At 38.7% G+C, this 23,166-nt stretch overlaps 1 protein-coding gene across 3 annotated transcripts in view; it reads left to right on the top strand.

Moving 5' to 3' along the window:
* Nucleotides 1–23,166, top strand: part of PLD1 (phospholipase D1) — a 179,337-nt gene that overhangs the window by 100,455 nt on the left and 55,716 nt on the right. For all 3 annotated transcript variants that reach the window (XM_063442682.1, XM_063442681.1, XM_063442680.1), the window contains exons 2-10: nt 8,617–8,784; nt 9,496–9,632; nt 10,862–11,007; nt 11,406–11,511; nt 15,441–15,506; nt 18,592–18,650; nt 20,669–20,761; nt 21,797–21,949; nt 22,559–22,708. In XM_063442682.1, coding sequence (XP_063298752.1) covers nt 8,631–8,784; nt 9,496–9,632; nt 10,862–11,007; nt 11,406–11,511; nt 15,441–15,506; nt 18,592–18,650; nt 20,669–20,761; nt 21,797–21,949; nt 22,559–22,708 — 1,064 coding nt within the window. In that variant the 5' untranslated portion in view covers nt 8,617–8,630. The remainder of the gene's footprint in view (nt 1–8,616; nt 8,785–9,495; nt 9,633–10,861; nt 11,008–11,405; nt 11,512–15,440; nt 15,507–18,591; nt 18,651–20,668; nt 20,762–21,796; nt 21,950–22,558; nt 22,709–23,166) is intronic.

The raw sequence follows: 23,166 nt of genomic DNA, 5'->3' as shown, positions 1-23,166 counted from the left end.
ATTCTGCTAGTTATAATAATACTTCTGATTTGTATAATAGAGCCAACATATCCCACAGCACTTGATTAACGTAGAATGGGGATATCTGACAAGTAATTGACATACAAAACATTGAGAGAAACAAGAGTTGAAGTAGGCCCTGTGCAAACAAGTTTTTCTTTTGTCAGCTGCATTTGATTGGCTGACTTCTCAACTAATCTTATCTACAGCCTCCCTTCGTCATGTTGGTTTCCATTTCGTTACGTTTTTACGTGAGCTATCCAAACCTGCACCACTAAGCAGACTTTTGCACTAAGCACACTAAGATGAATATTGCATCTTTTAAATAGGAAATCTAAAGCCCATCCTTCCAATTATGACCTTGACTTCTTATCAGATCTCCCTATACGCCTGATCCAGGCAAAATGTTGATCTCAATAGATTTACTTGGTTGACCTCTGGGTTTCCTTTTAAATGTACCTGCTTCTGTTACATTTTCTATTTGTACTTGATCCTACTGAATATGTGTTCCACACCAGTCTCACTATCACTCCATCAATGGCTAAGATGTCAGCCAAACCAATACCTACTGCACATGGACATCAATGGCTGCACCAATATTCATCTTCTCGTAGAGATGCATTATTCCAGTGATGAAGGGAGGATTTGGTGTCTTAATGCAGAGCTTGAAGATGTTGAATGTAAGTCCTGCAAATATTGCAATAGGAAGCATCTTGAGTGGCTGTCTGAGTGACAGCCACCAATGGTGTCCTTAGCAGTAAATTTAAACACTGCCTTTTTACAGAAATGGCAGTGTTTACAATGCTGAGACAGCAGGGACAGTCTTTTTAGCACCAGAGCCAGTAAAGTTTAATGTAGTGATTTTTGAGTACAGTGTCCATTTAAAAAGATGATAATTTCTAAACATTGATTGCAGAGGCATATAGATCCCTAGGGGTGATTTTATGTCTTACACTTTAGATGATTTGATATTGTCCCATGTTACCTTATCTAATGAAAGAAAATCACTAGGCAGAATCTAGCTTCAGACAATACGAGGTGCAGCAAATGGGTGAAACCAAGAATAATGTACCTGCGTGCACCAGTTCTGTTCAGGACAAGATGGTTCCTTAAAGGGACAATCTAAGCACCAAAACTGCTTCATATTAATGAAGGGATTCTGGGGAATAGGTGCTCCCCCTGCAGCTATGCTTTTGTAAACAGTGTGCTGTTTTTTTTTTTTGCTGTTTCCACTCCTGTCATTTGGGCAACCAGTAGGGATGAAATAGATTAAATTATTGCATCTCTTTGACATCCAGGGTCTGAATGCCAAGTATACTGACACCGGACACAGAGTGCATCTGATGGTTCTCTGCGAGAAGTATTGTATTAAATACTTTTCACAGAGAATTAATATATTTGTGCACCAACAGCAGTGAATGCACTTTGTGTCCTAAACGCATCTCTGATTAGACGAAAGTCATCAAGTTGAGGGCTTCACTAGTGGAGGATTGAGCTTTGAAGAAAAGTCTCTGTCTGTGTATTTTTGCGTGTGTGTCTTTGCGTGTGTATGTGTGTGTCTTTGCATGTGCGTGTGTGTCTTTGCGTGTGTATGTGTGTGTCTTTGCATGTGCGTGTGTGTCTTTGCGTGTGCGTTTGTGTTTTTAAACTTAGCAGGACCGAGTAAACTAAAACTGGAATCTAACAAAAAAAATATATATATTAAAAAAAATGATTAGTTCCTTTAAGTGGTGTAAAATCACTAACCTAAAATTTGTATTGATATTGGTACCCCATATTCCTGATGGCAGCCCTTGTGGATATTTTATTCATGGTGAGCTAACAATTAAATGAATTCTTCTTTTGTTTGGAATCTCTTAATTGCCTTCTTGTTGTTTTTCTCCAGAGAGAAGAATTTGTAAAATTATATCACACTATTAAAATCATGGTGAAGGCCACAGACTGGCTGTATAGATTAGCAAATTCCATGTAAACATATTTAACTTTTTTTCCTAAGTATTCTTATATTATTTATTTCATTTATTGCATTGTGTGTGGTATATTTCTATTCTTATTTTTTAGTGATGTTCATACATATAACATGTAAAAACTGTGTACAAAGGTTTGGGTTACACCACGTCAACCTGGGTCCGATATTTTCCATGCTATTTTTCTGTTTTATCTATCATTATTATGTCAGTTGACAGGTTTTGTTTGTTCAGTGCAAAGGTTATACAGTTGTCTGTGGCAACAGAGATATTCCCTGTATTATTGATCCAATTAGATGTTATCAGAATCTGAAATGCATGTTTTATTACTATGGCAAAAGAGTGTTCTATGTATTTACTTAATAAAGGCAGACTTATATATATCATGACATAGCATCATAATTGACATTAGTGTTGCAAGTGGGTAGAGGACTACATTAAATTAAATATGCTCTTACTGGTTAGAAAACCTCATTATTCATACAAGCAAGCACAATACCAGTCAGCTCCTCTGGGAGGTGAAACGGTCAGCATTGGGCTGTCTTTTTTTTGAATCATTGATGGTATTCATTAACCCTGTAAGAAATGGGACAAGGTCCAAACTTTAAGCCTGTTTGCTCTAATGGTCCAGGGCAAATAGAAGAGTTTTCTATAAACCTATGTTTGGTTGCATTATCAAGCAGCATCAGGAGAGTGGTTACCTTTTTCTATCCATCAGTAATGACTTTAAAGTCCGTTCCGATTAACTGGAAATAAACTTTAAAGTAATTTTTCTCTGCAACCAAAAACTATGTAAGTATATCTACTTATTAAAAAACAAACCTTTATTAGCCTGTGGACATGTCTCGCTATGCCAGTGGTGCTTAATCTTTTCTAACAGGGACCCAAATTACATGTATGGTCTTTGTTTGATGACTCGTTCTTCAGTTTTATGGTTTCTTCTGTTACCCATTTTTAATAATACAATTATTATATAGCAAAATAAATTAAGTAAAAACCCCTTAATACTACAGGTCTACCCATGTCACTGTATCTCCACTATAATGGAGAACACAGTGCTGTTACAGTAAATAATATAATGTAGGCACTTAACTGGGACTTGATGAATATACTGTGCCCGTTCCAACCTTGGGGACTCACTGAAAGGGCACAGGGGACCGATTTTTATTTCCTAACCTGAGGTTTACTGTACTGTACTGTGCTAGGCTTTTCCTTTTTTATTTTTTTATTTTTTTACTTTTCCCATGTTGGACAAATTTTAAGCAGATGGATTAGCATATTTTTGTCTTTTTTTTTTTTTAAAGCTTGTTTGAAATCTGCTACCTTTCCCCTCTCCATCTTTCCCTCAATTTTGCAAGCAACACAAAACAAAAATACAGGAAAAAAAATACTGAAAATTTAGAGATTTCTGAACTCTTCATGTAAAGTTTTATGTAAAATAGTGAATTTACATAGTTACATAGTTACATAGCTGAAAAGAGACTTGTGTCCATCAAGTTCAGCCTTCCTCACATTTGTTTTTTGCTGTTGATCCAAAAGAACGCAAAAAAAAACCCAGTTTGAAGCACAATTTTGAAAATGTAAAATCTGTTTAGCTACAAATATTTCATCCTCCTAAAAATATAATAAAACATTTCACATCTTTGCAACGTTTTAAAAACAATGTAATCTGAGATTATTTTAGTAACTTTATTTTTCTATACATGGATATAGGGGTCTTTTATACAATAATGTGTTTTGGCTTGTATTCACATTTCTGATGGTAATCTTAAACCAGGATTCTATACCTTTGATATCATGTGACGTGGAGTTCAATTTTAGTGGACCTGACATATGAACTAAGTGCACGTCCTTGTCAGCTGGGAACCTACCATATCCCTTTAGAGTTTCAAAATTTAATTGGACTTGGCAGAACTTCAGTTTGTCAGTAATGAAGTATATGTATATGATTGTGCTTATATGCATTTTCTATAATTTCTTTTACATAGTCTAAATGTACATGTAGATAGTGTGGAATTTGCTATGCATTTTGTTAATGCTCCCTTTCTGAATATGGGCTAAATTTCAGCCGTATATTTCTTTAAAGCGGCACTGTCATGGCCGCATCAGTTTTGTTTTTTTTAACTCCCCTTCCAACTCCAATACATTTTATATTTACCTTTTTTAATAACTTTATTTTATGCCCTAGGTCCCGCAGTCTTTGTGTGGGTAGATGAAGTCCCTGTGGGACACGTCATCTGCCCACACTAGATAGCGCCATGAAATTCCCGTGCATGCCCAGTTAAACACTTGAGCATTCGGACTGTAATTTTGTCTAGACATTCGTCAGAAATACAAATGAATGGATAAACATTTCAAATGAATGAACTAAGACCTCTTCGCAGCTCGCAGCTCCCTCCTTGTAATATGTAACAATAGAAGCGGCAAGGAGCAGTGCTCCCCACCACTTCCAAACTCCCCCATGTCCTCCCTAACTCTATAGGGGTCAATATGACCCCCATAATAGCGTAAGGGAGATTAGAATCTCCCGAATGCCCCTACTCGCTATGCTGCCAGTAGGGGCATGTCTGCTAAAAAATTAGCTGCCGGTGGCTGCTCACTGTTCTAAAAAATAAGCTCTCCACTCACCGAAGCAATTAATGAGGGACCTAGTACAGGTCCCCCATGGTGGGGCATCTAGAAAAGAAACAATAATGACGAACTACCTATGGATTTATAACACATTAGCAAGCATTAATAGGTAAGCGCAGGAAGTCCAACTTTGACCATTACGGTGTAGGCTACATCAGGCACTGTAAACCTGTTAGCTTTTGATTGATGGACGATCGGGAATGAACATGTCTGATAAAAGGTAAGAGATATGTTAGAACAAAGTTGAGTAAGGACCGACATAATGTTAGAGAAAGGGGAATAGGTATAAAGGTGGGTGAAAAAGATAGAGGAAGAAGGAAAAAAAAATGGATTTATATTAATAATGCAGGGAGGCAAGGGAAAGGGGGGAGGGTTAAGATTTGTATTCGTAACATCATAGTGTTTCTTCAATAACCCTTCAAGATGATGTAAAATGTGATCAGTCTTTATATCTGCACCGATAAGTGTATGTGGTCAGTGTTTAACAAAGCTGAACATGCAGATTATAATTAAACCGTTATGAAATCTGCACAGATTTATTTTATTATGTTTGCTTTATGGTTTTTGTTTTTTTATTCTTTATTTTTGTTGTGCAGTTTATTACATATTATTGACATACGCCACACAGCGTGTTTGAAGATGCTCATAAGTTTGATAGTATCATGAGACATTGCACATTTTTATATAGTTATAACAGGCTTGGCTAAACAGTGAAATCGTTAGAATAATATACTAAGGTGATCAACGCTTAATATTGCTAGGTTGGCTTTGCTAGTGTTGTTGTAGTGTGGCATTATGATTTGCAATGTAACAGTAGCTGGGTCGTGAGTGATGTGTCTGCAGGTTATGCTATTCTTGTGTAGGCTATGATGCAATAAAAACAAGTATTTTTGCCATGTCTTGCCTACAGTATAGTGTAACAACACTACGCAGTCTAAACATAAATGCATGCTGTTGTATTGATGGGTAGCTGGACATCAAGTTTGTGATGGCATGGGGGCATAGTCTACATTTGGCCATTTATAGTCGTCTGAGTCCTGGTATTCCGCTGTTGCAAGAGTTTGGAACAGTTAGGCCAGAAATACCTGTGAGGCAACGTGATGGTCGCTTCAGCCTATACCCCGCGACCTCCGGCTCGGAGGTCTGCTCCGGTAGTTCCCTCCGTGTTGTGCAGCCGCATGGCCGCTTGCGATGTTGCTTCAACTGGGGTGATGTGCTTCATGTTGCGCTGGTCGCCGGGGTTTCAGTCAGGTAGGAGATGTGTGTGTGTCGCTTGGTTTATAATCCCGGTGCTTCTTGTGTTCTGGTGTAAGCATGTGCCCGAGGGTTTTGGTGCCGTGCCCTGCTGCTTTATGTTTTTACATATGCACATGTGTGTGCCGTATTATCTACCTCCTTTTTACTTCCAGTCCTGTTCTCTGTATTTGGATTTTATTAAATGTGTTCTTTCACATACACACAAATTTTATTGACACTTTTTGTATCAGGCAACTCAAGTGATGATTAGGAGCAAGTCAAAGGGGACAGAGTTCTGCTCCTCTAAATGTGAGCCTCATGTATGAATACCCAGTTTCATCAATACCCTTCAGTATTTTCTCTACTGATTCCAGACTTTATGGAAGGTGTTCTGAATCTACCTTTGTCTCTCCCCTTAAGGACACATGACATGTGTGACATGTCGTGATTCCCTTTTATTCCAGAAGTTTGGTCCTTAAGGAGTTAAGCAACATATAGATGGCAAGCTACATTGCTGTGTTATTATCGTATCGGCATCGCCATATATAAATGTTGGAATTTTTAGAGTCTATATAGATATCAGATATGATTGTCTATGAACTGTGAGATTGAGGATTGACATGTGGTTGTTAGGATAAGGGTGAAGATTGTTAACTCTTTTTTAGCAGATAATGTATGATTTGCAGTTTTTAAATCATACAAGGAAAACTACCTTCCCCTTATCTCACGCTACATTGCAGCAGCTGCTTTTATTTTCTATTCTTGTTTGTATTTTATAGTTTTCCACTAAAGATTGTTTGGCTTTTATATAGAATTCTATTTTCTGCTATTCCGTACAATAAAGGACATATGTAGAATAAAAGCTGTAAAGACATGGTCAGGCCATCTATTCTCCTGAGAGTTTACATATCTCTCCATGCATGAAAAGTGTGCAGCAGTTGTCATGCTTCATTGAACACAATGTTTCTGCTTTAATTAACATGTTTTAAATATTGGGAAACATTTCCATGTTATGTAATGCCTAAAAAGATGGCCAATTTCCTACAGTACTAACATTATTTCACCTTAACGGACCCACAATCTGTACTTGGACTCTTCGTAGAAGAATAACTTAAAAGAACAAATACTGAACCACAGAAGCACTATATCCAAAATGTATAGTTTACACAATTTTACAAGATTCAAGTAGAAGTGCCACCTAGGTTGTGCACATACTCCTGTTGGTGTCTGTTAGTGTTTTGTAAAAATGTACAGACTTTCAGCTGTTTGCAATGAACAAATCAAACAAAAGCAATTGAAATAGCTCAACACACAACACATTTTTCAAGTGCCTTCCCCAAATTCAACTGAAAATGCAACAGCATCTTTTACTGTTATGGGCTGCTGCAAACGAGATGCATAACCAGACACTAGCTACTGGCAGCGTTCCTGGGGAATAATCCAGTTCAGTAATATTCTTGGATTTGCATGCTGCAACCGCTTTCTTCAAATCCCACCAGAGATTTTCTATGGGGTTACAAGTCAGGTGACGGTGATGGCAACTGTAGAATTTTCCAGGACAACCAAGTCTTGGTGGAATTTTAGGTATGCTTGGGATCATTGTCTTGTTGGAAGGTCCAATGACGCCCAAGTTTCAGCTTCCTCACAGACCGCATGACGTTTTCTCCTCGTATTTCCAAATACTTCAATGAATCCATCTTGCCGTCCACACACTGCAGATTTCCAGTGCCAGAGGATGCAGAAGAGCCCAGAGCATCACTGAGCCACCACCGTTCTTAACTGTAGGCAGAGAGTTCTTTCAGCATATGCTTCATTCTTCTTCCTCCAGACATACCGCTGATCCATTGGGTTGAAAAGTTCCAGTTGTGTTTCATTGCTTCACAGAACAGAATCACAAAACTTTTTTTGGCTTACTTATATGATTTTGAGCATATTGGAGCCGACCTTGGAGTTCTGTCATGGAAACCTTCTGCATATAATGCGCGCCTTACTGCGCTCACTGAAATGTCAGTGACTGTTGCCATCAAGTCTTGCTGCAGGCTTTTTGTAGTCACTCAAGGATTTTTCACAACCCTGCCGAGTATTCCGGGTAGGACGAACACTGGTGAAATAGAATGTATTGAATATTTCTAACCCCCAGCCCCCCAGAACCTTTTCCCATTGCCCAAATTTCTAGCTGTCACTCTTTTTACACACCTAGATTACACACCTAATCACGCACTTCCGGTAAATTTACAGTTTCCGGTTCGTGGTGGAGGGACACAAACAGGTTGAGCAAGTAAACTAATTAATTCATTGTTTGCATTATATGTATATATGGTGTATTTTCGTGGTGTAATTTGTCTCGAGAAAGGATCGAAAGCAGGTCCGAAACGTTGACGCTACACAAACTGCTATTTTTTTCAACTAATTAAGACCTACGAGTGCCCACTTCCTTGCATAAATATTTTGTTATTTATCGGTTCCAGCATGGTGCACCAAGGCATTACAATTTTGATTTTTTTTCTGTAAAGAAATGGGATAAAAGTGAGTGCCCTAATCCTCACAATATATATATATACATAATAGTTGATTTCTCTGTGGATGCATATACCCGGCAGATTGACTATAATAGCTCTGAATGTCCTGTTTTACTATAAAAAACAAAAACAAAATTCCAACCTTTACATGTAGTTAATTAAAAATATAAAATAGAGTAAAAGTAATGTGCATCTATTTTTTTTATTAGTTGTTTTATATTACTCAATATATATCTCTATATATTTTATTCCATTATCTACAGGCCTCTCTGGCAACATGTCATTGAAACAGGAAAGACAAGTTGATTCTTCTACATTGAAGAAACTTGCCACAGACATGAGTAATCTTATAGAAAACCTTGACTCCAGGGAACTCCACTTTGAAGGGGAGGAAGTGGATTCTGACAATGCAAATGACCCTAAAGCGAGTGGTGAGTACATGCTAAGGCACATTACTTTTTTTTTCTTCCAAAGTTAATATATACATTGCAATGTTGAACAGCAAGATTCCTCAAGAGGTCATATTGTACCAGGGCCAGATTCAGAGCCCACCCTTAGGTATGACACTTTGCCAGTTTGTTTTGTTGTCATCAGACAGATAGGTAAAAAAAAAAAAAAACCTTTTTCAGTATGTACTTTTTGCAACTACAAAATGAATAATGGCTGCTGAGATAACTCTCATTAGGGACTATAATTCACACTAATCTTAGACAGAGCTGGGGCAGGCATTCCCTGTTGCTGCCTTTACTAAAAAATCATTCACTTCATTCCTAACATACTACACTACAAATTAACTCCTGCAATAACAATAAGCATGAACTCTTATACTATCCTAACTTTTACATTAACCCCAACCTAAATATATCATGTAATATAAAGAAACTTAACAGTGAGGCATGCATCAGGTGATACATGTATATTGGGTTTTGATATAATTTCCAAACTATTCAATGTCCACTATCCCTCAAAGTCACTAATTTCCCATAAAACTTTATAATACCTTCTGTTACAATACCATGCTCAGTGCTTCAGAAACTCGATTCAGATACAGCAATAACTCTTTTAATGGTATTCAAAACTATTGCTGGAACACGCAACACATGTGGTATTTCTTATATTGAATGTTATTTTCTGTTTCCCAGGGGCCTACATTCCATTCTCTGCCATCTACAAAACAAAAGGCTTCAAAGAGCCTGATCTCCAGGCATACTTGGTGGGATTCCCCATTAAAGTCAGAGTTTTAGAAATGGAACGTTTTGCTTCATCTTCCTCGTCCAAGGTGAGAAAGACTTGCGTTTTGAGTAGCAGAATCCAAATGATAGAAACATAGAATGTGACGGCAGAAAAGAACCATTCGGCCCATGTAGTCTGCCCAATTTTCTAAATACTACTGATCTAGTTGTTTCCTTCACACATTATTCACTATATTTGACCAGTGTTTGTTTCCAGCCACCAATATCTGTCTGTTTACTAGTCTGCATGAATTTATGTACGAACCTTTATCTTTTATTATCTTTTATGTTTCACTAAAAGCCAGAAAGTCTTCATTGGCTTCACAGTTATCTCGTGTAGGCTCTGTAAGTGTGTTTGACCTGAAATAATATGTTTTGGTATTTAACAGTGGTTTATAGAGATTTTCTTTCACTGCTCTGTTGTCTGTAAGTGTTAAGTAGCTTGTGCTCTGAGGTGGTAATCTCCATACGCAGTTCACACTGGGTGACAAGCAGTTTGCTTCTCTTGTGCTACTGGTATGTTCCCTGAATTGAAACTTTAGTTTAAATGCTTCAGTAGTATGGGTACCAAAATACTCGAACAGCTCAAGGCACAATGTCTCACTTTCATGTCATACAGCAGAGATTGTGTTTAGATGTACGAAAACTATTTCCAACACATGAAATTAAACATTTAAATCGCATTCTGGAGGCTCACATATAAAACATATTTCTAGTCCTCCTTAATGAAAGCTCCAGCCTCAAAGGTATTTGCCACCCCTAAGCCTGGACTTCAATGGAAGGCACCAACAATACACGAGAGTGGCCCTCAAGAATTTCATGCAGCCAGTGGTTAATTTGGGAATGTGGGCATTGTTGTCCACAACTTCAGGATGTCTAACGTCCCAACATGCGTACATACAAAAATGAGAAAGCACTTACAGTACTACAAGCGCAATGTCTAAAGTCTTACACCGCTGATTGAACCTGCTGAAATACCTTCATATGGTTGTCCAGTGGTGCCAGCAGAAAATGTTTGTGCGGATGGCAGAACCATTATCTGTGTAGGCACTGTCACACTTGCAGATATGGGGCAAAATTAAATTTGAAGTTATGTGGTGTTGTTTGTGTTGTTTGGTGTGTTATATGTTATGTTAATTACTCATTTTTACTTCATATTATACTATTTGTTTACCAACACGTCATCAAATCAACTTGCACAGACAACTTAATACCACCTTTTTAATATGAGTTCTGTAACATGGATTCTTTTCATGTATAATATGTTTTATTTCAGGCTCCTGTTATAAATATTTACACAATAGAGTTAACTCATGGGGAGTTTACATGGCAAGTCAAGAGAAAATTCAAGCACTTTCAAGATCTTCACAGAGAACTTCTTCGGTACAAAGCTTTCATCCGAATTCCAATACCAATCAGGAGGTATGTACTTTTTTTTTCTGAGAGAGCTAGTTATAGGAACACTACAGCATGCTGAATTGGTTTAGGGGTTATCAGCAGTTATCCCTATGTTGTACAGTTTAAAAAAAATGTCCTTAGTTTCACCTACCTGCTTCACTTGCTTTGAACAATTAGAAGCATTTGATTGGCAGCAATGTATCTCAGTGAGAAGCAATGGTTTGGACCAGAGATCATTAATCATGATGTTCTCAGTGAGGACACATGACGATGTGAGTTTACTTTATTTCATTAATGAAACGGAGCATGGTGTAAATCTATAAAAAAAGAACACCCATGCATTAAAAAAGTGTAGATTTTATTTTTAAGGTTGAAAAATTCTTGGCAGGTGAAGGTCACTTCATAACTTAAATTGTTTTCAGCCACACAGTAAGAAGGCAGACAGTGAAGAGAGGAGATGTCAGGGCAATGCCGAATCTACCTCGTAGCACCGAGATTATCAGAGAAGAACAGTCCTCAAGCAGAAGGGTAAATATTTAATAATGTGGCCTGTGTATGATTGGCAAAATAGGAATTGTGTTTTCACAGCTGGCCCTAACGGTTCTTCATCAGATATTCCATCTTCCAGAATGATAGAATGTTTCATTTTTTTATGAACCACATCCTTCTCTACCTACATGCAGTACTGCTATAATGCTGTATCTCTCGTTCGAGTTCACTACTAATGGCTAGCTGATCCCTGGAAAAAGTTTGATTCCCCCACAGCATTCCTTCATGTTTACTGGTATCATGCAACTCGTAGAGGCAATTCAAAATAAATCAATACATACACTTTTCCCTGCAACAAAAATGCTGCTGAAATATTATGCAGGGCTTTAATGTTTCCCTAAAGAAAACCAGATGACATGAAATGTAAAAAATGTAAACTGATTTTATCTGGAAGCAGAAGCAAATAAAAAGTGCAGGATGGGATAATGCATGTTCTTTTGATTTATATTAAATGCACAAATTCATTACTATATATATATAATATAGAATGTGACGGTAGATAAGAACCATTTGGCCCATCTAGTCTGCCCAATTTTCTAAATGCTTTCATTAGTCCCTGGTCTTATCTTATAGTTAGGATAGCCTTATGCCTATCCCACGCATGCTTAAACTCCTTCACCGTGTTAACCTCTACCACTTCAGCTGGAAGGCTATTCCATGCATCCACTACCCTCTCAGTAAAGTAATACTTCTGGATATTATTTTGAACCCTTAGGCCCTCTAATTTTGTGTATTTAAATGTTTCTATCATATCCCCCCTGTCTCGTCTTTCCTCCAAGCTATACATGTTAAGATCCTTTAACCTTTCCTGGTACGTTTTATCCTGCAATCCATTAACCAGTTTAGTAGCCCTTCTTTGAACTCTCTCTAAGGTATCAATATCCTTCTGAAGATACGGTCTCCAGCACTGCGTACAATACTCCAATTGAAGTCTCACCAGTGTTCTGTACAATGGCATGACCACTCACCTCTTTCTACTGCTAATACCTCTCCCTATACAACCAAGCCTTCTGCCAGCATTTCCTGCTGCTCTATTACATTGTCTGCCTACCTTAAAGTCATCAGAAATAATCACCCCTAAATCCCTTTCCTCAGATGTTGAGGTTAGGACTGTATCAAATATTCTGTACTCTGCCCTTGGGTTTTTACGTCCAAGATGCATTATCTTGCACTTATCCACATTAAATGTCAGCTGCCACAGCTCTGACCAATTTTCTAGTTTATCTAAATCATTTGCCATTTGGCTTATGCCTCCTGGAACATCAACCCTGTTACATAGCTTAGTATCATCAGCATAAAGACATACCTTACCATCAAGACCTTCTGCAATATCACTAATAAAAATATTAAAGAGAATGGGTCCAAGTACAGATCCCACTGGTGACAAGCCCATGCTTATTTTACTCCATTGACTACAACCCTCTGTTGCCTGTCACTCAGCCACTGCCTAACCTATACAACAATAATGTGAAACAATATTGGAATCCAAACTCAAAGATTGCAGTTTATTGATAAGCCTTCTACGTGCGACAATGTCAAAAGCCTTACTGAAATCTAGGTAAGCAATGTCTACTGCACCATCCTGATCTATTATTTTAGTTACCCAATCAAAAAAATCAATAAGATTAGTTTGGCGTGATCTCCCTGAACTAAACCCATGTTGTCTCTGATTTTGAAATCCATGTGATTTTAGATGTTCAACAATCCTATCCTTTAACATGGTTTCCATTACTTTCCCCACTACTGAAGTAAGGCTTACTGGCCTATAGTTGCCCGACTCCTCCCTACTACCTTTCTTGTGAATGGGTACAACATTTGCTAATTTCCAATCTTCTGGGACTACTCCTGTTAACAATGATTGGTTAAATAAATCTGTTAACTCTCTTGCTAGTACACCACATCTGACTGTGCTATTTTCTCTTCTGTGTGTTTTGGAAGCTCTTATAACTCTTTTTGCCTAATCTTATAGATCTGTCTATCTTTCTCACTGTGGGTTTTTTTTTTTGTTTTTTTTTTTAATTACTAAATGCTTACTTCTAATTTTTTTTTACTATTTTGGCCACTTGTGTGGAGTACCACAGTGGTTTCTTTACTTTTTTTGCTTTTACTGACAAGCCTAATGCAATGTTCTGTTGCCTTCGGTAGTGCAACTTTTAAATAATCCCATTTCTCCTGGACTCCATTTGAACCGCTCCAGTCTGATAATGACTCTTTTACGCATATTCCAATTTTGTAAACGTGTGGTTTTCTAAAATCTAAAACTTTTATTTGTGGGGTGTGACTCCATTATATTAAATCACACTGACCCGTGATCATTAGATCTCCATTTGTTAACACTAAATCTATTATGGCCTCATTATGAGTTGACTCCTCAACGACTTGTTTTAGAGACAATCCCAGTAGGGAGTTTACAATATGTGTGCTCCAGGCACAAGCAGCTATTTTGGTTTTCCAGGTCACATCAGGAAGATTAAAGTCACCCATGAAGATAACTTCCCCCCTTCATTGTCATTTAAGCTATCTCCTCAACTAGATTATCTAACTCTTATATTTGTCCGGGGGGCCATATAAATCACACCTACACGAGTTACTGTGCAATAACCAAATTCTAACGTGACCCACACTGACTCCATGTTCACCTCACTAACTTGTATTAGGTTAGATTTTATCCCGAAGATCCCGACCGCGGTGCATCTCACCGTTCCTCGACGGACCCCTTTTGAAGTGGGTCGGATACCGGCGGCATAGAATCCTCTTCAATACCCTTCCCTTTTTTCTGGGGTTTTTTTTCCTCTATCACCTCGGTGGGGGGCCCACACCGAGGCAGGTACTTTTTATTATTGTTTATGCATTTAGTTCTATTATATTTTTTATATATAAGTTTTTTATTTGTGGTTTTTTTGGCAGCTGCTTCTGATACCGTATGTGATACTTTGTACTCTCTACACAGAGTTAGGTGACAGATTAGCATCTGTATTACACTTTGTATTGTGTTACATATTATATAGAGAAAGTTGATTGATACATTGTTCACTAAAGTGGATCCATGCACACATTGTAACTTTTTATTTGATTCAATGTTTTGTTTGATTTTTAAATAAATATATCTATTTTTTGTACAAGTGCTAAATCACAGTATATACAATAGTCCTTTTTTGATATATTCATTTCTGAGCGCACATACTTTTTTATACTTGTTTGAGCTACCACTCAATTTTAGACGCTTGTGTATGTATGTAGCTGCCAGTCCCAAATATTTGTTATTCAATACACCTGATATCTATCTTTTAGATTTTATTTTATGCTATCCTTCACATACAGGGTCACTCCTCCCCCTTTCTTGCATTCTCTGTGTTATTGCCGCAAGTTCATGGATCTTATTCCCTAAACTGCGAGCATTTGTAGACATGACGCTAAGGTTATCATTTTTTAACACACTTGCTACAGGCACTTCTTGTCCTTGTTTTGGGGGGCAATTGTATTGATGATTTCTAACCCTTTGGCCCACCCTCCTAGTTTAAATAATTCCTAGCAACACCTCTGAACTGCTCAATGAGAACACCCGTTCCCTTTTAAGAAAGGTGCAAAGCATCTCTTTTAACCGGTTTATTTCTATTCCAAACAGAGCTACCATAAGAAACAAAGCCAAATCCTTGCTCCCGACACCATTCACCAAGCCACAAGTTATAGTCCCTATATAAAAATTGGCATTTACATTCTCACCGCTGTACACACTCGATATTTTTTAAAATATATAATACGTTGCTGATTAAAAGATAACAATTCATGAAGATGGAATAAAGACAAATCTGGTAAAATGTAATTTCCTTGTACTGCAGTGCAGTTGATTTTTAATGGGACTTCGTTTTCTGGGCTTAAACAGATTTGTTCTGATTTATGTGTTTCAGAAACAACTTGAAGATTATTTAAACGCTTTATTAAAAATGCCCATGTACAGGAACTACCACGCAACAGTAAGTTGAAAATATGATTGTTTTTACATATCTTTTAGAATTTCACACCTTCTTCACATCTCGTCATACAGCAGCCTTGAACATGAGATACATGGAACGAATATTCCAACTATCTGTTCTTCGTTATTAACGATCTGCCTCTAAAGGTGTCAGTTTCTATTGGCTTTCTTTGTTTGGGGGGGCTTCTCCTGTTCCCTAATGACATGGTTTTAGAATATAATCACATACCAGCTCTCCATGATCTATGTAGGGTACGTATCTCCACTGCTTCTCTAGAGCACCAGGACTAGATCTTCAGCCTTCCACAGGGTTTATTCTACAAACCTGGGAAAAGGTAATGTATGTAGAATATATATATATGCTGCTGGGAGATTAATGGAAATGTAAATAGGCCATTAAAAATATACTGCATGGTTCAGTCACTATTCAGATATGTATATTCACTAAAGAGTAAATATCTTTGCTTAGTTAAAGGGAAACTATAGTGCTAGGAAGTCAAAATTGTATTCCTAGCACTATAGTACCCTATGCCTCCCACTCACACCCACGTACACACACTCACACACAAGTGATTTTTTTTTTACATCTCCAGCCATCCTACTGTTAGCTTACCTTGTGTATCCAGGAGAGTGGCTTGGAGTCCTGGTCCTGCTGGGGGGAGGGAAGGGGTCTGGAGCTCTTCGTGCTCCTCTCCCCTCACACTGCGGCTGCCTCTTCTCCCTCCTGCACTGTCTCTGCTGGATGCTGGGAGGAAGTGACAGGCTGTCACTTCCTCCCAGTCGACCAACATTACAGGGGCCCAGTCGCTGTCTTAAATGACCGCGGCACTCGACTGGGTCCTTGTTGAGCAGGAATGTTTCCCCAGTGCTATAATCATGGCATCGGGGAAACATTCCGCAGCACCCCGTGTGCACGTCAGTTTAGGAACCGCTGTTCTAGACCACGCAGGAGCCTCCTGTGTACGATCAAAGTTCAATTTACAGAGCAGGAGGTAAAAAAAAAAACTTCTAAACAAGTTAACGACTGATCGATAATGAAATAATTTGTTTCATGCAGGCTGTGTGAGTCACAGCTAGGGTAGGTGTGGCCAAGTCTGCACAGATAGGCACAATTAACCACAAACTGGCAGAGAATTGAGCAGTGAGAGTGCACGGGCATGATCTATACACTAAAACTGCTTAATTAAGCTAAAGTTCTTTTGATGCCTATAGTATCCCATTACGTCAGACTAATAATCATAATCTCTAACCCAAGCATGTCAAACTCAAAGTCTAGCACGGGCCACATAAACAAGGTTTAAGTTTATGTGGGCCGCAAAAGAAAAAAAAACATGTTACATTTTTATAGAAACTAAGGTTTATTTTGAGTAAAAAAGAACAACAGCACCCTCCTACTAAACCACAGCACCCCCCTCTACTAAATCCCAGTCCCCCCCATATACTAAATCCCAGTCCTCTGCCGCTACTAAATCCCAGCACCCCCCTCTAGCCAACAAGCAGACTCCACTCACATTGCCACTGCTGTTATGCGACTCCGGAGTCCGGCCTCTGGTATACCCCAAATGGCACCCTGAGCCAAATCTGATCCACCCGGCTACTTCTTGAAACCCTGTGAAGGTGGAGCACGTCGATGTCACGTCGGAATGTGATGTGGCATTGCATGCCTCCATGCACCTCCAGGTACTCCACTGCCCAGTCGCAGCCAATGCAACACTGACCAACACACACACACACACACTCACTGACACACATACTCACTGACAGACACACACACACACACACACACTCACTGACAGACACACAGACTGGCACACACTGACAGACACGCACTCACTGACACACACAGACACACACTCTCTGACAGACACACACACTCACAGACAGACACAAACAGACCGACACAAACAGACACACAGACACACACACACTGACAGACACACACTCTCACTGACACACACACCCTGACAGACATGCACACTTACACATTCTTGCACACACATCATTTTCTTTATTGCTCCCTACCTTTGGTAGCCGATGTCTCTCCCTGGGGTCCAGTGGGGATCTTCTATCTGCTCCTCACTGCTCTCTTGTGCGGTTTAGTGATGCTGGGTGCCGGAATATGACGTCCAATTCCGGCGCCCGGCTTCACTACAGGAGGAGCAGGAATACTGAGCTCCCTCGATGGCCGTTTTAGCAGAGTAGGCACCTGCAATGTGGGGAAAGCAGGTCCCTACTATGATATAACACCAAGCATGTACTCACGGCTTGATATGCTTGCTCTAACCCTAATCCCTCTAACCTAATCTCTAACTTCCTAATACCTAACCACGAACTTAAATCTACTAACATAACTCACAAATCCCATCAGTCTCTGCCATGCAATAATGGCAGGACCAAAACGTCCTAGTTTCAGCCACCTAATGTATACTTCACAGTGTAGGGGAAAGTGATGCTTGTGCACAAAAAAAAAAAATTGTTTTACTTGTATCCATCTGAAAACAAATTGTTTAGGTTGGACTGAATTTTGTCCATGTTTCTGTTCAGACCAATGTCGAATGCAATCATTTCAGGAAAAACGATTTGGACCAACCGAAAATGTCAGAAAAATGCATTTAATCATTTTTAAATCATTTTTTTTCTGCATTCCCTATCTTTTTTTTTTTAGGCGTCATACACAGAATTCTGAATCACAAAATAGATTGTAGATTGCTGTTATCATTTGCATTTCGTAATTTGACCATATGGCAATTCAGAGTTGTGAAATTTATATGCATCGCCATTAATTCAATCGCCATTTGGATTAATTCAATTTCAGTCAAAATCAATTGCATCAATTTATTGAACATTGAAGAAATATTAACCTTAACTCAGCATACCATTTGTAGTTTACCTGACCCTGTCTTAATAGGGAAGTCTATTTTACTGTTACAGTTTATTCAACAGGACTCCTATCATTTTCTAATAACGTTAATTTGTTACTGCTGTTTGCTCAGCAGTGTTTCCTTATTATCATTGTTTAAGCCTGTGGAAACACAAATATGCACCCAGTGTGGGAAAGTATATAATTGCATGTTTTATTCTTCCAGAGAGAATTCATTGAGGTCAATCAGCTATCTTTTATCCACGACCTTGGACCCAAGGGCATGTGAGTATTCTGTCTACAAGGCATTGCAGACGTTGTTTAGTACTGACTGTTAGAGGAAATTGTGCAGTGTAAGGGAGAACATATTAAAAGATTACAGGACTGCAGAAAAAATATTTAGAAGTCTCTCAAAGTATCATATATTCAATATCTAAAATAAGTATAGGGAAAGCGTTGGATTGGCTAAAATCAGCACGGGGGCGTGGCCAAATGCCATTTTGGCCAATTAGGACTTCCTCATAGACATGCATTGAATCAATGCATCTCTATGAGGAAAATTCAGTGTCTCCATGCAGAGCATGGCGAAGCTGAACGGCAGGGCTGATTACTGTGCAGTCCTGAGCCAGGAAGCTGCTCCAGTGGCGATCTGAGGAGTGGCTCATTGGAAGTGTCACTAGGGGCAATGTAAACACTGCCTTTCTTCTGAAAAGGCAGTGTTTACAGGAAAATGCCTGAAGGGAGCTATTATACTCACCAGAACAACTACATTAAGCTGTAGTTATTCTGGTGACTATAGTGTCCCTTTAAACTACAAATCCTATAATTTATTCAGGTTTGACTGTAGTTAAACAGCTGTAATTCGAGGTTTAGTTCAATAGCTGTAAAGCAAGCATGTCAAACTCAAAGTGTGGCACAGGCCACATAAACAAGGTTTAAGTTTATGTGGGCTGCACACACACACGCATACTCACTGACAGACACATACACATACTCACTGACAGACAGACACACACACACACAGACAGACACACACACTCACACACTTAAACACACATACGTTTCCTTATTGCTCCTTACCTTATGGAGCCGATGTGGGGCATCTCCCTGGGGTCCTTCCTGCTTCCACTGATGCCGGGTGCTGGAATATGACATAATATTCCGGCACCCGGCTTCACTTTAGTCAGCGTGCGCGAGGGAGCAGTGAGTTGCAGGAAGGCTGAGCTCCCTCGCGGCCCTCCTCCCAGGCCGGGTAAGTGTTAGCAGAGTAGGCACCTGCAATATGGGGAAAGCAGGTGCCTACTCTGCTATAACACCCGCATGTACTCGTGGCTCGCGAGTTTGACATGCTTGCTGTAGAGCCTTAGGGATATGGAGGTTTTGTCTGGATGATAGCAATACCTCTGTTAGCCAGATAATTGTAACCTATTGTACCTACAACCCCAAATTTTCCAATGTCAGCTTTATTTGCTAAACTAGGAATTTTTGAAAATTGACAAGGAAGTTGCCTAATATAGCTCAGTTTGAGATTTTTTTTTCCATTTTGTCCAAAAACCTGTCATCCTTGAACAATTACTGGTTTAGTAATTAACGCAGAAAGTAAAGTAAAGAATGTACAATATAAATGCATTTTCGTCTGCTGTCATTTATCAGTAATAATCAGTTTCAGTTGGTGTTTTTTTTTTCCTCATCCAAATGTAGGACCACTTATTAGGTTGAAATAAACATCTGGAGTTTCATAGTTACTTTATTACCGGTCTGTGAAACTCCCATTACTCTTGGGTGGCAGTGATGTCTATAGTAACTTTTTATCAGGCTTGGGTAAACCTTTGTACATCTACATACAGCTATAAATGGCTATTGCAATCTAGAATATAATTCAATAGCAATCAAGAATAGATTCACAGGCTTGCCAAAGCTGACCTGTAATCTACAATATCCAGACTTTGTTTTCAGTCTTGAGTAGTTTCTATTAGGTTATTCAATAAAATGAAAAGGTGAATTCAGAGTGAATTTCAAATTTAAGGCCAGAGTAGCTGAATGGAAAACACAACTGACTGAGATAGTTTTTCCAGTTTGGCTATTTTGACCTTAAATGTGAAATTTACTTACAAATCACCTTAAATTCTTACTTTCATGAATAACACTGTACATTTTGACACTGTTGCATGTTTTACAATGATCCTTGTAACACTGAAAGTTTAAAAGTCTTGTGGGTGAAGGATCGAAGGTCACTGTAGAATATTGCATATTCTATGTTTCTACAGTCACATTAATATATCATTGGCTTGTGTTTTATTTAGTGAAGGTATGATCATGAAAAGATCCGGTGGCCACAGGATCCCTGGATTAAACTGCTGTGGTCAAGGAAGCGTCTGCTACCGATGGTCAAAAAGGTATCAAAACATTGCTCCTATTATGAAATGTGCTTAATTTTTTTTTCTCTGAAGCTGAGACACTCTACCCTTGTGCACACTTATGACCTTTTAAAGGGCCACTTCAAACTGGAGTTAACCCAGGGTTTGACAAATTTGCCATAAATCTAGGAGCCAGCTAAAAAGGTTAGTAGCCTATTCTTTTTTTTTTTTTTTAATCTTACAAAGCTTTTTTTTTTCAATGACAAAAATACAATTCTTAAGAGGACACTAGTCACCAGGACCACTGCAGCTTAATGTAGTGGTTCTGGTGTCTATAGCCTGTCTATGCAGGCTTTTCAATGTAAACACTATACCCCAGCGTGAAGCAACTACATTCAGCATCTCCACGCTCTGCATGGAGACGGTAAATGTTCGCCATAGATATGCATTGATTCAATGCATCTCTATGTGGAGATGCTGATTAGCACAGCGTTTTGCAGCACATGTGAAATTGCCTCCCAATACTTTCCTATTGGAAGGCATTGGATTGGCTGAGATCATCAAGCTTGATCTCGGCCATAGAGGTGGGGCCAGTCGCGTGGAGACCAGCACATCGTGGGAATAAAAAGTGAGTAATAACACCATACCCTTGTGATCGGTGGGTGGCTGGACACCTAAACACACACATCATGACAGACAGACACACACACACCATAAAAGACACACACACACACACACACCATAAAAGACACACACACACCATGAAAGACAAACGTACACTCACAGACATACATACACTCACACTGACAGACACACACACAGACACACACGCTCACAAATTATTGCTTGTTTTAATTACATTTTATTCCACATTATTGGATAACCAAGGGTCAGAGCAGATGGGGCAGTCTACAAATTTGGGGGTACCATGATATCTTCATTGAAATTAAGTCATTGTGCCAAGAGTATTCCTTTCAGACAGTTGTGTGTTTCCCAGTCCGAGTAATCATTGTTTGCTTTACATACCTTTTTAAATGATAAGCAGGAATGATTTTGTTTTATATCATTGTCTAGGTGGTTGGTTGTGAAAGACTCTTTCCTCCTCTACATGAAGACCGACACTGGCGCCATATCGTTTGTCTTATTAGTGGACAAGACATTTAGCATTAAGATTGGAAAGAAAGAGACCGAGACTCAATATGGTTTACGCGTCGACAATCTTTCCAGGTAAGTTTAGCATATAATAGTACATAATTGGTGTCCTTTTACATGGCTTGAAAAAATAACGAATAATGTTAATATGCCCTCATTTTTCATTTGCCGTTTGCCCCAAATAGTCAGCCTTTTTCATAGGAAACTTATCACTCATAATCTATATGTGCAAATAGTTGCTATTTCCATAGACCGTGCATCGGGTGAGCCTTCCCACCACACTTCCCCTTGTTACCAAATCAGGGACAGAAGTCATATACAGAATGTTCGTCTACACACACCGCAGTGCGTTCTAGTGGATGCACACTGAATTACGTTCTAATGTGAATGATAGGAACTTCTCCATACATGTGCTTAAAAGTGATACTACTGGTCAATGTTGTATAAAGTCCTTTTCACCCTTTACACTGTAATTCCTAATGTAGATACTTTACTATCACTTACTATTACTATGTATTATTTTTGCTAGCTTTCTTTATGCATAATTTCCAAAACTAATATTCCAATGAAATAGAGAAAAATTTTAATCCAATTTTTTTTTACTTTTTTTTTTTTTTTTAAACATTTATATATAATAAATGCTTACTACAATAAACGCACACAAAACTTTCCTTCATTTTACAGAAGTTTGATATTAAAATGTAACAGCTACCGACATGCACGATGGTGGGGTCAGGCCATTGAAGAGTTTGTTGGGAAACATGGGAAAAACTTTCTTAAAGAGCACAGATTTGGCTCTTACGCAGCTATTGAAAATCACACTCTTTCCAAATGGTAAGTACCAGGTCAATAATATTCTACTTTACATTTCATTAGAATCCTGTGTTTGGAGTCATCTTTCCAACACAAAATGAACGCTAAATCCCATCAAGTGCATTTATTACAATCTTGTAGTTTTGGTCGTGCATATATAACATCTTTTCTATGGTACATCATTTATTCTTGGTTTTCTAGCATAGTGCCTGTTAATGCTTTCCAGGTTTTGAACGTTTTCTTCTTGATTTGGTCGCTGGGAAACTGTAAAATGCAGTTCTTACCCAAGCATCTACTATTGAGGTAGTTCATAAATGTCTTGCATTGATGTCATTGTCTTCTGATATGTCTCTCATGCTGTTTTTCACCTGTCGGTAATGAATTCTGCTGCCAGGCTGATTTTTCTCTCCGTCATTCCTCTAATATGTCACAACCCTCTGTCAAACATTACATTGGCTTACTGTACCCTATAGGATTTA

The sequence above is a fragment of the Pelobates fuscus genome, chromosome 2 (assembly GCF_036172605.1).
Source record: "Pelobates fuscus isolate aPelFus1 chromosome 2, aPelFus1.pri, whole genome shotgun sequence".
NCBI lineage: Eukaryota > Metazoa > Chordata > Amphibia > Anura > Pelobatidae > Pelobates > Pelobates fuscus.
Note: the sequence above shows the minus strand (reverse complement) of the source record. Positions and strands in the feature narration are given on the sequence as shown.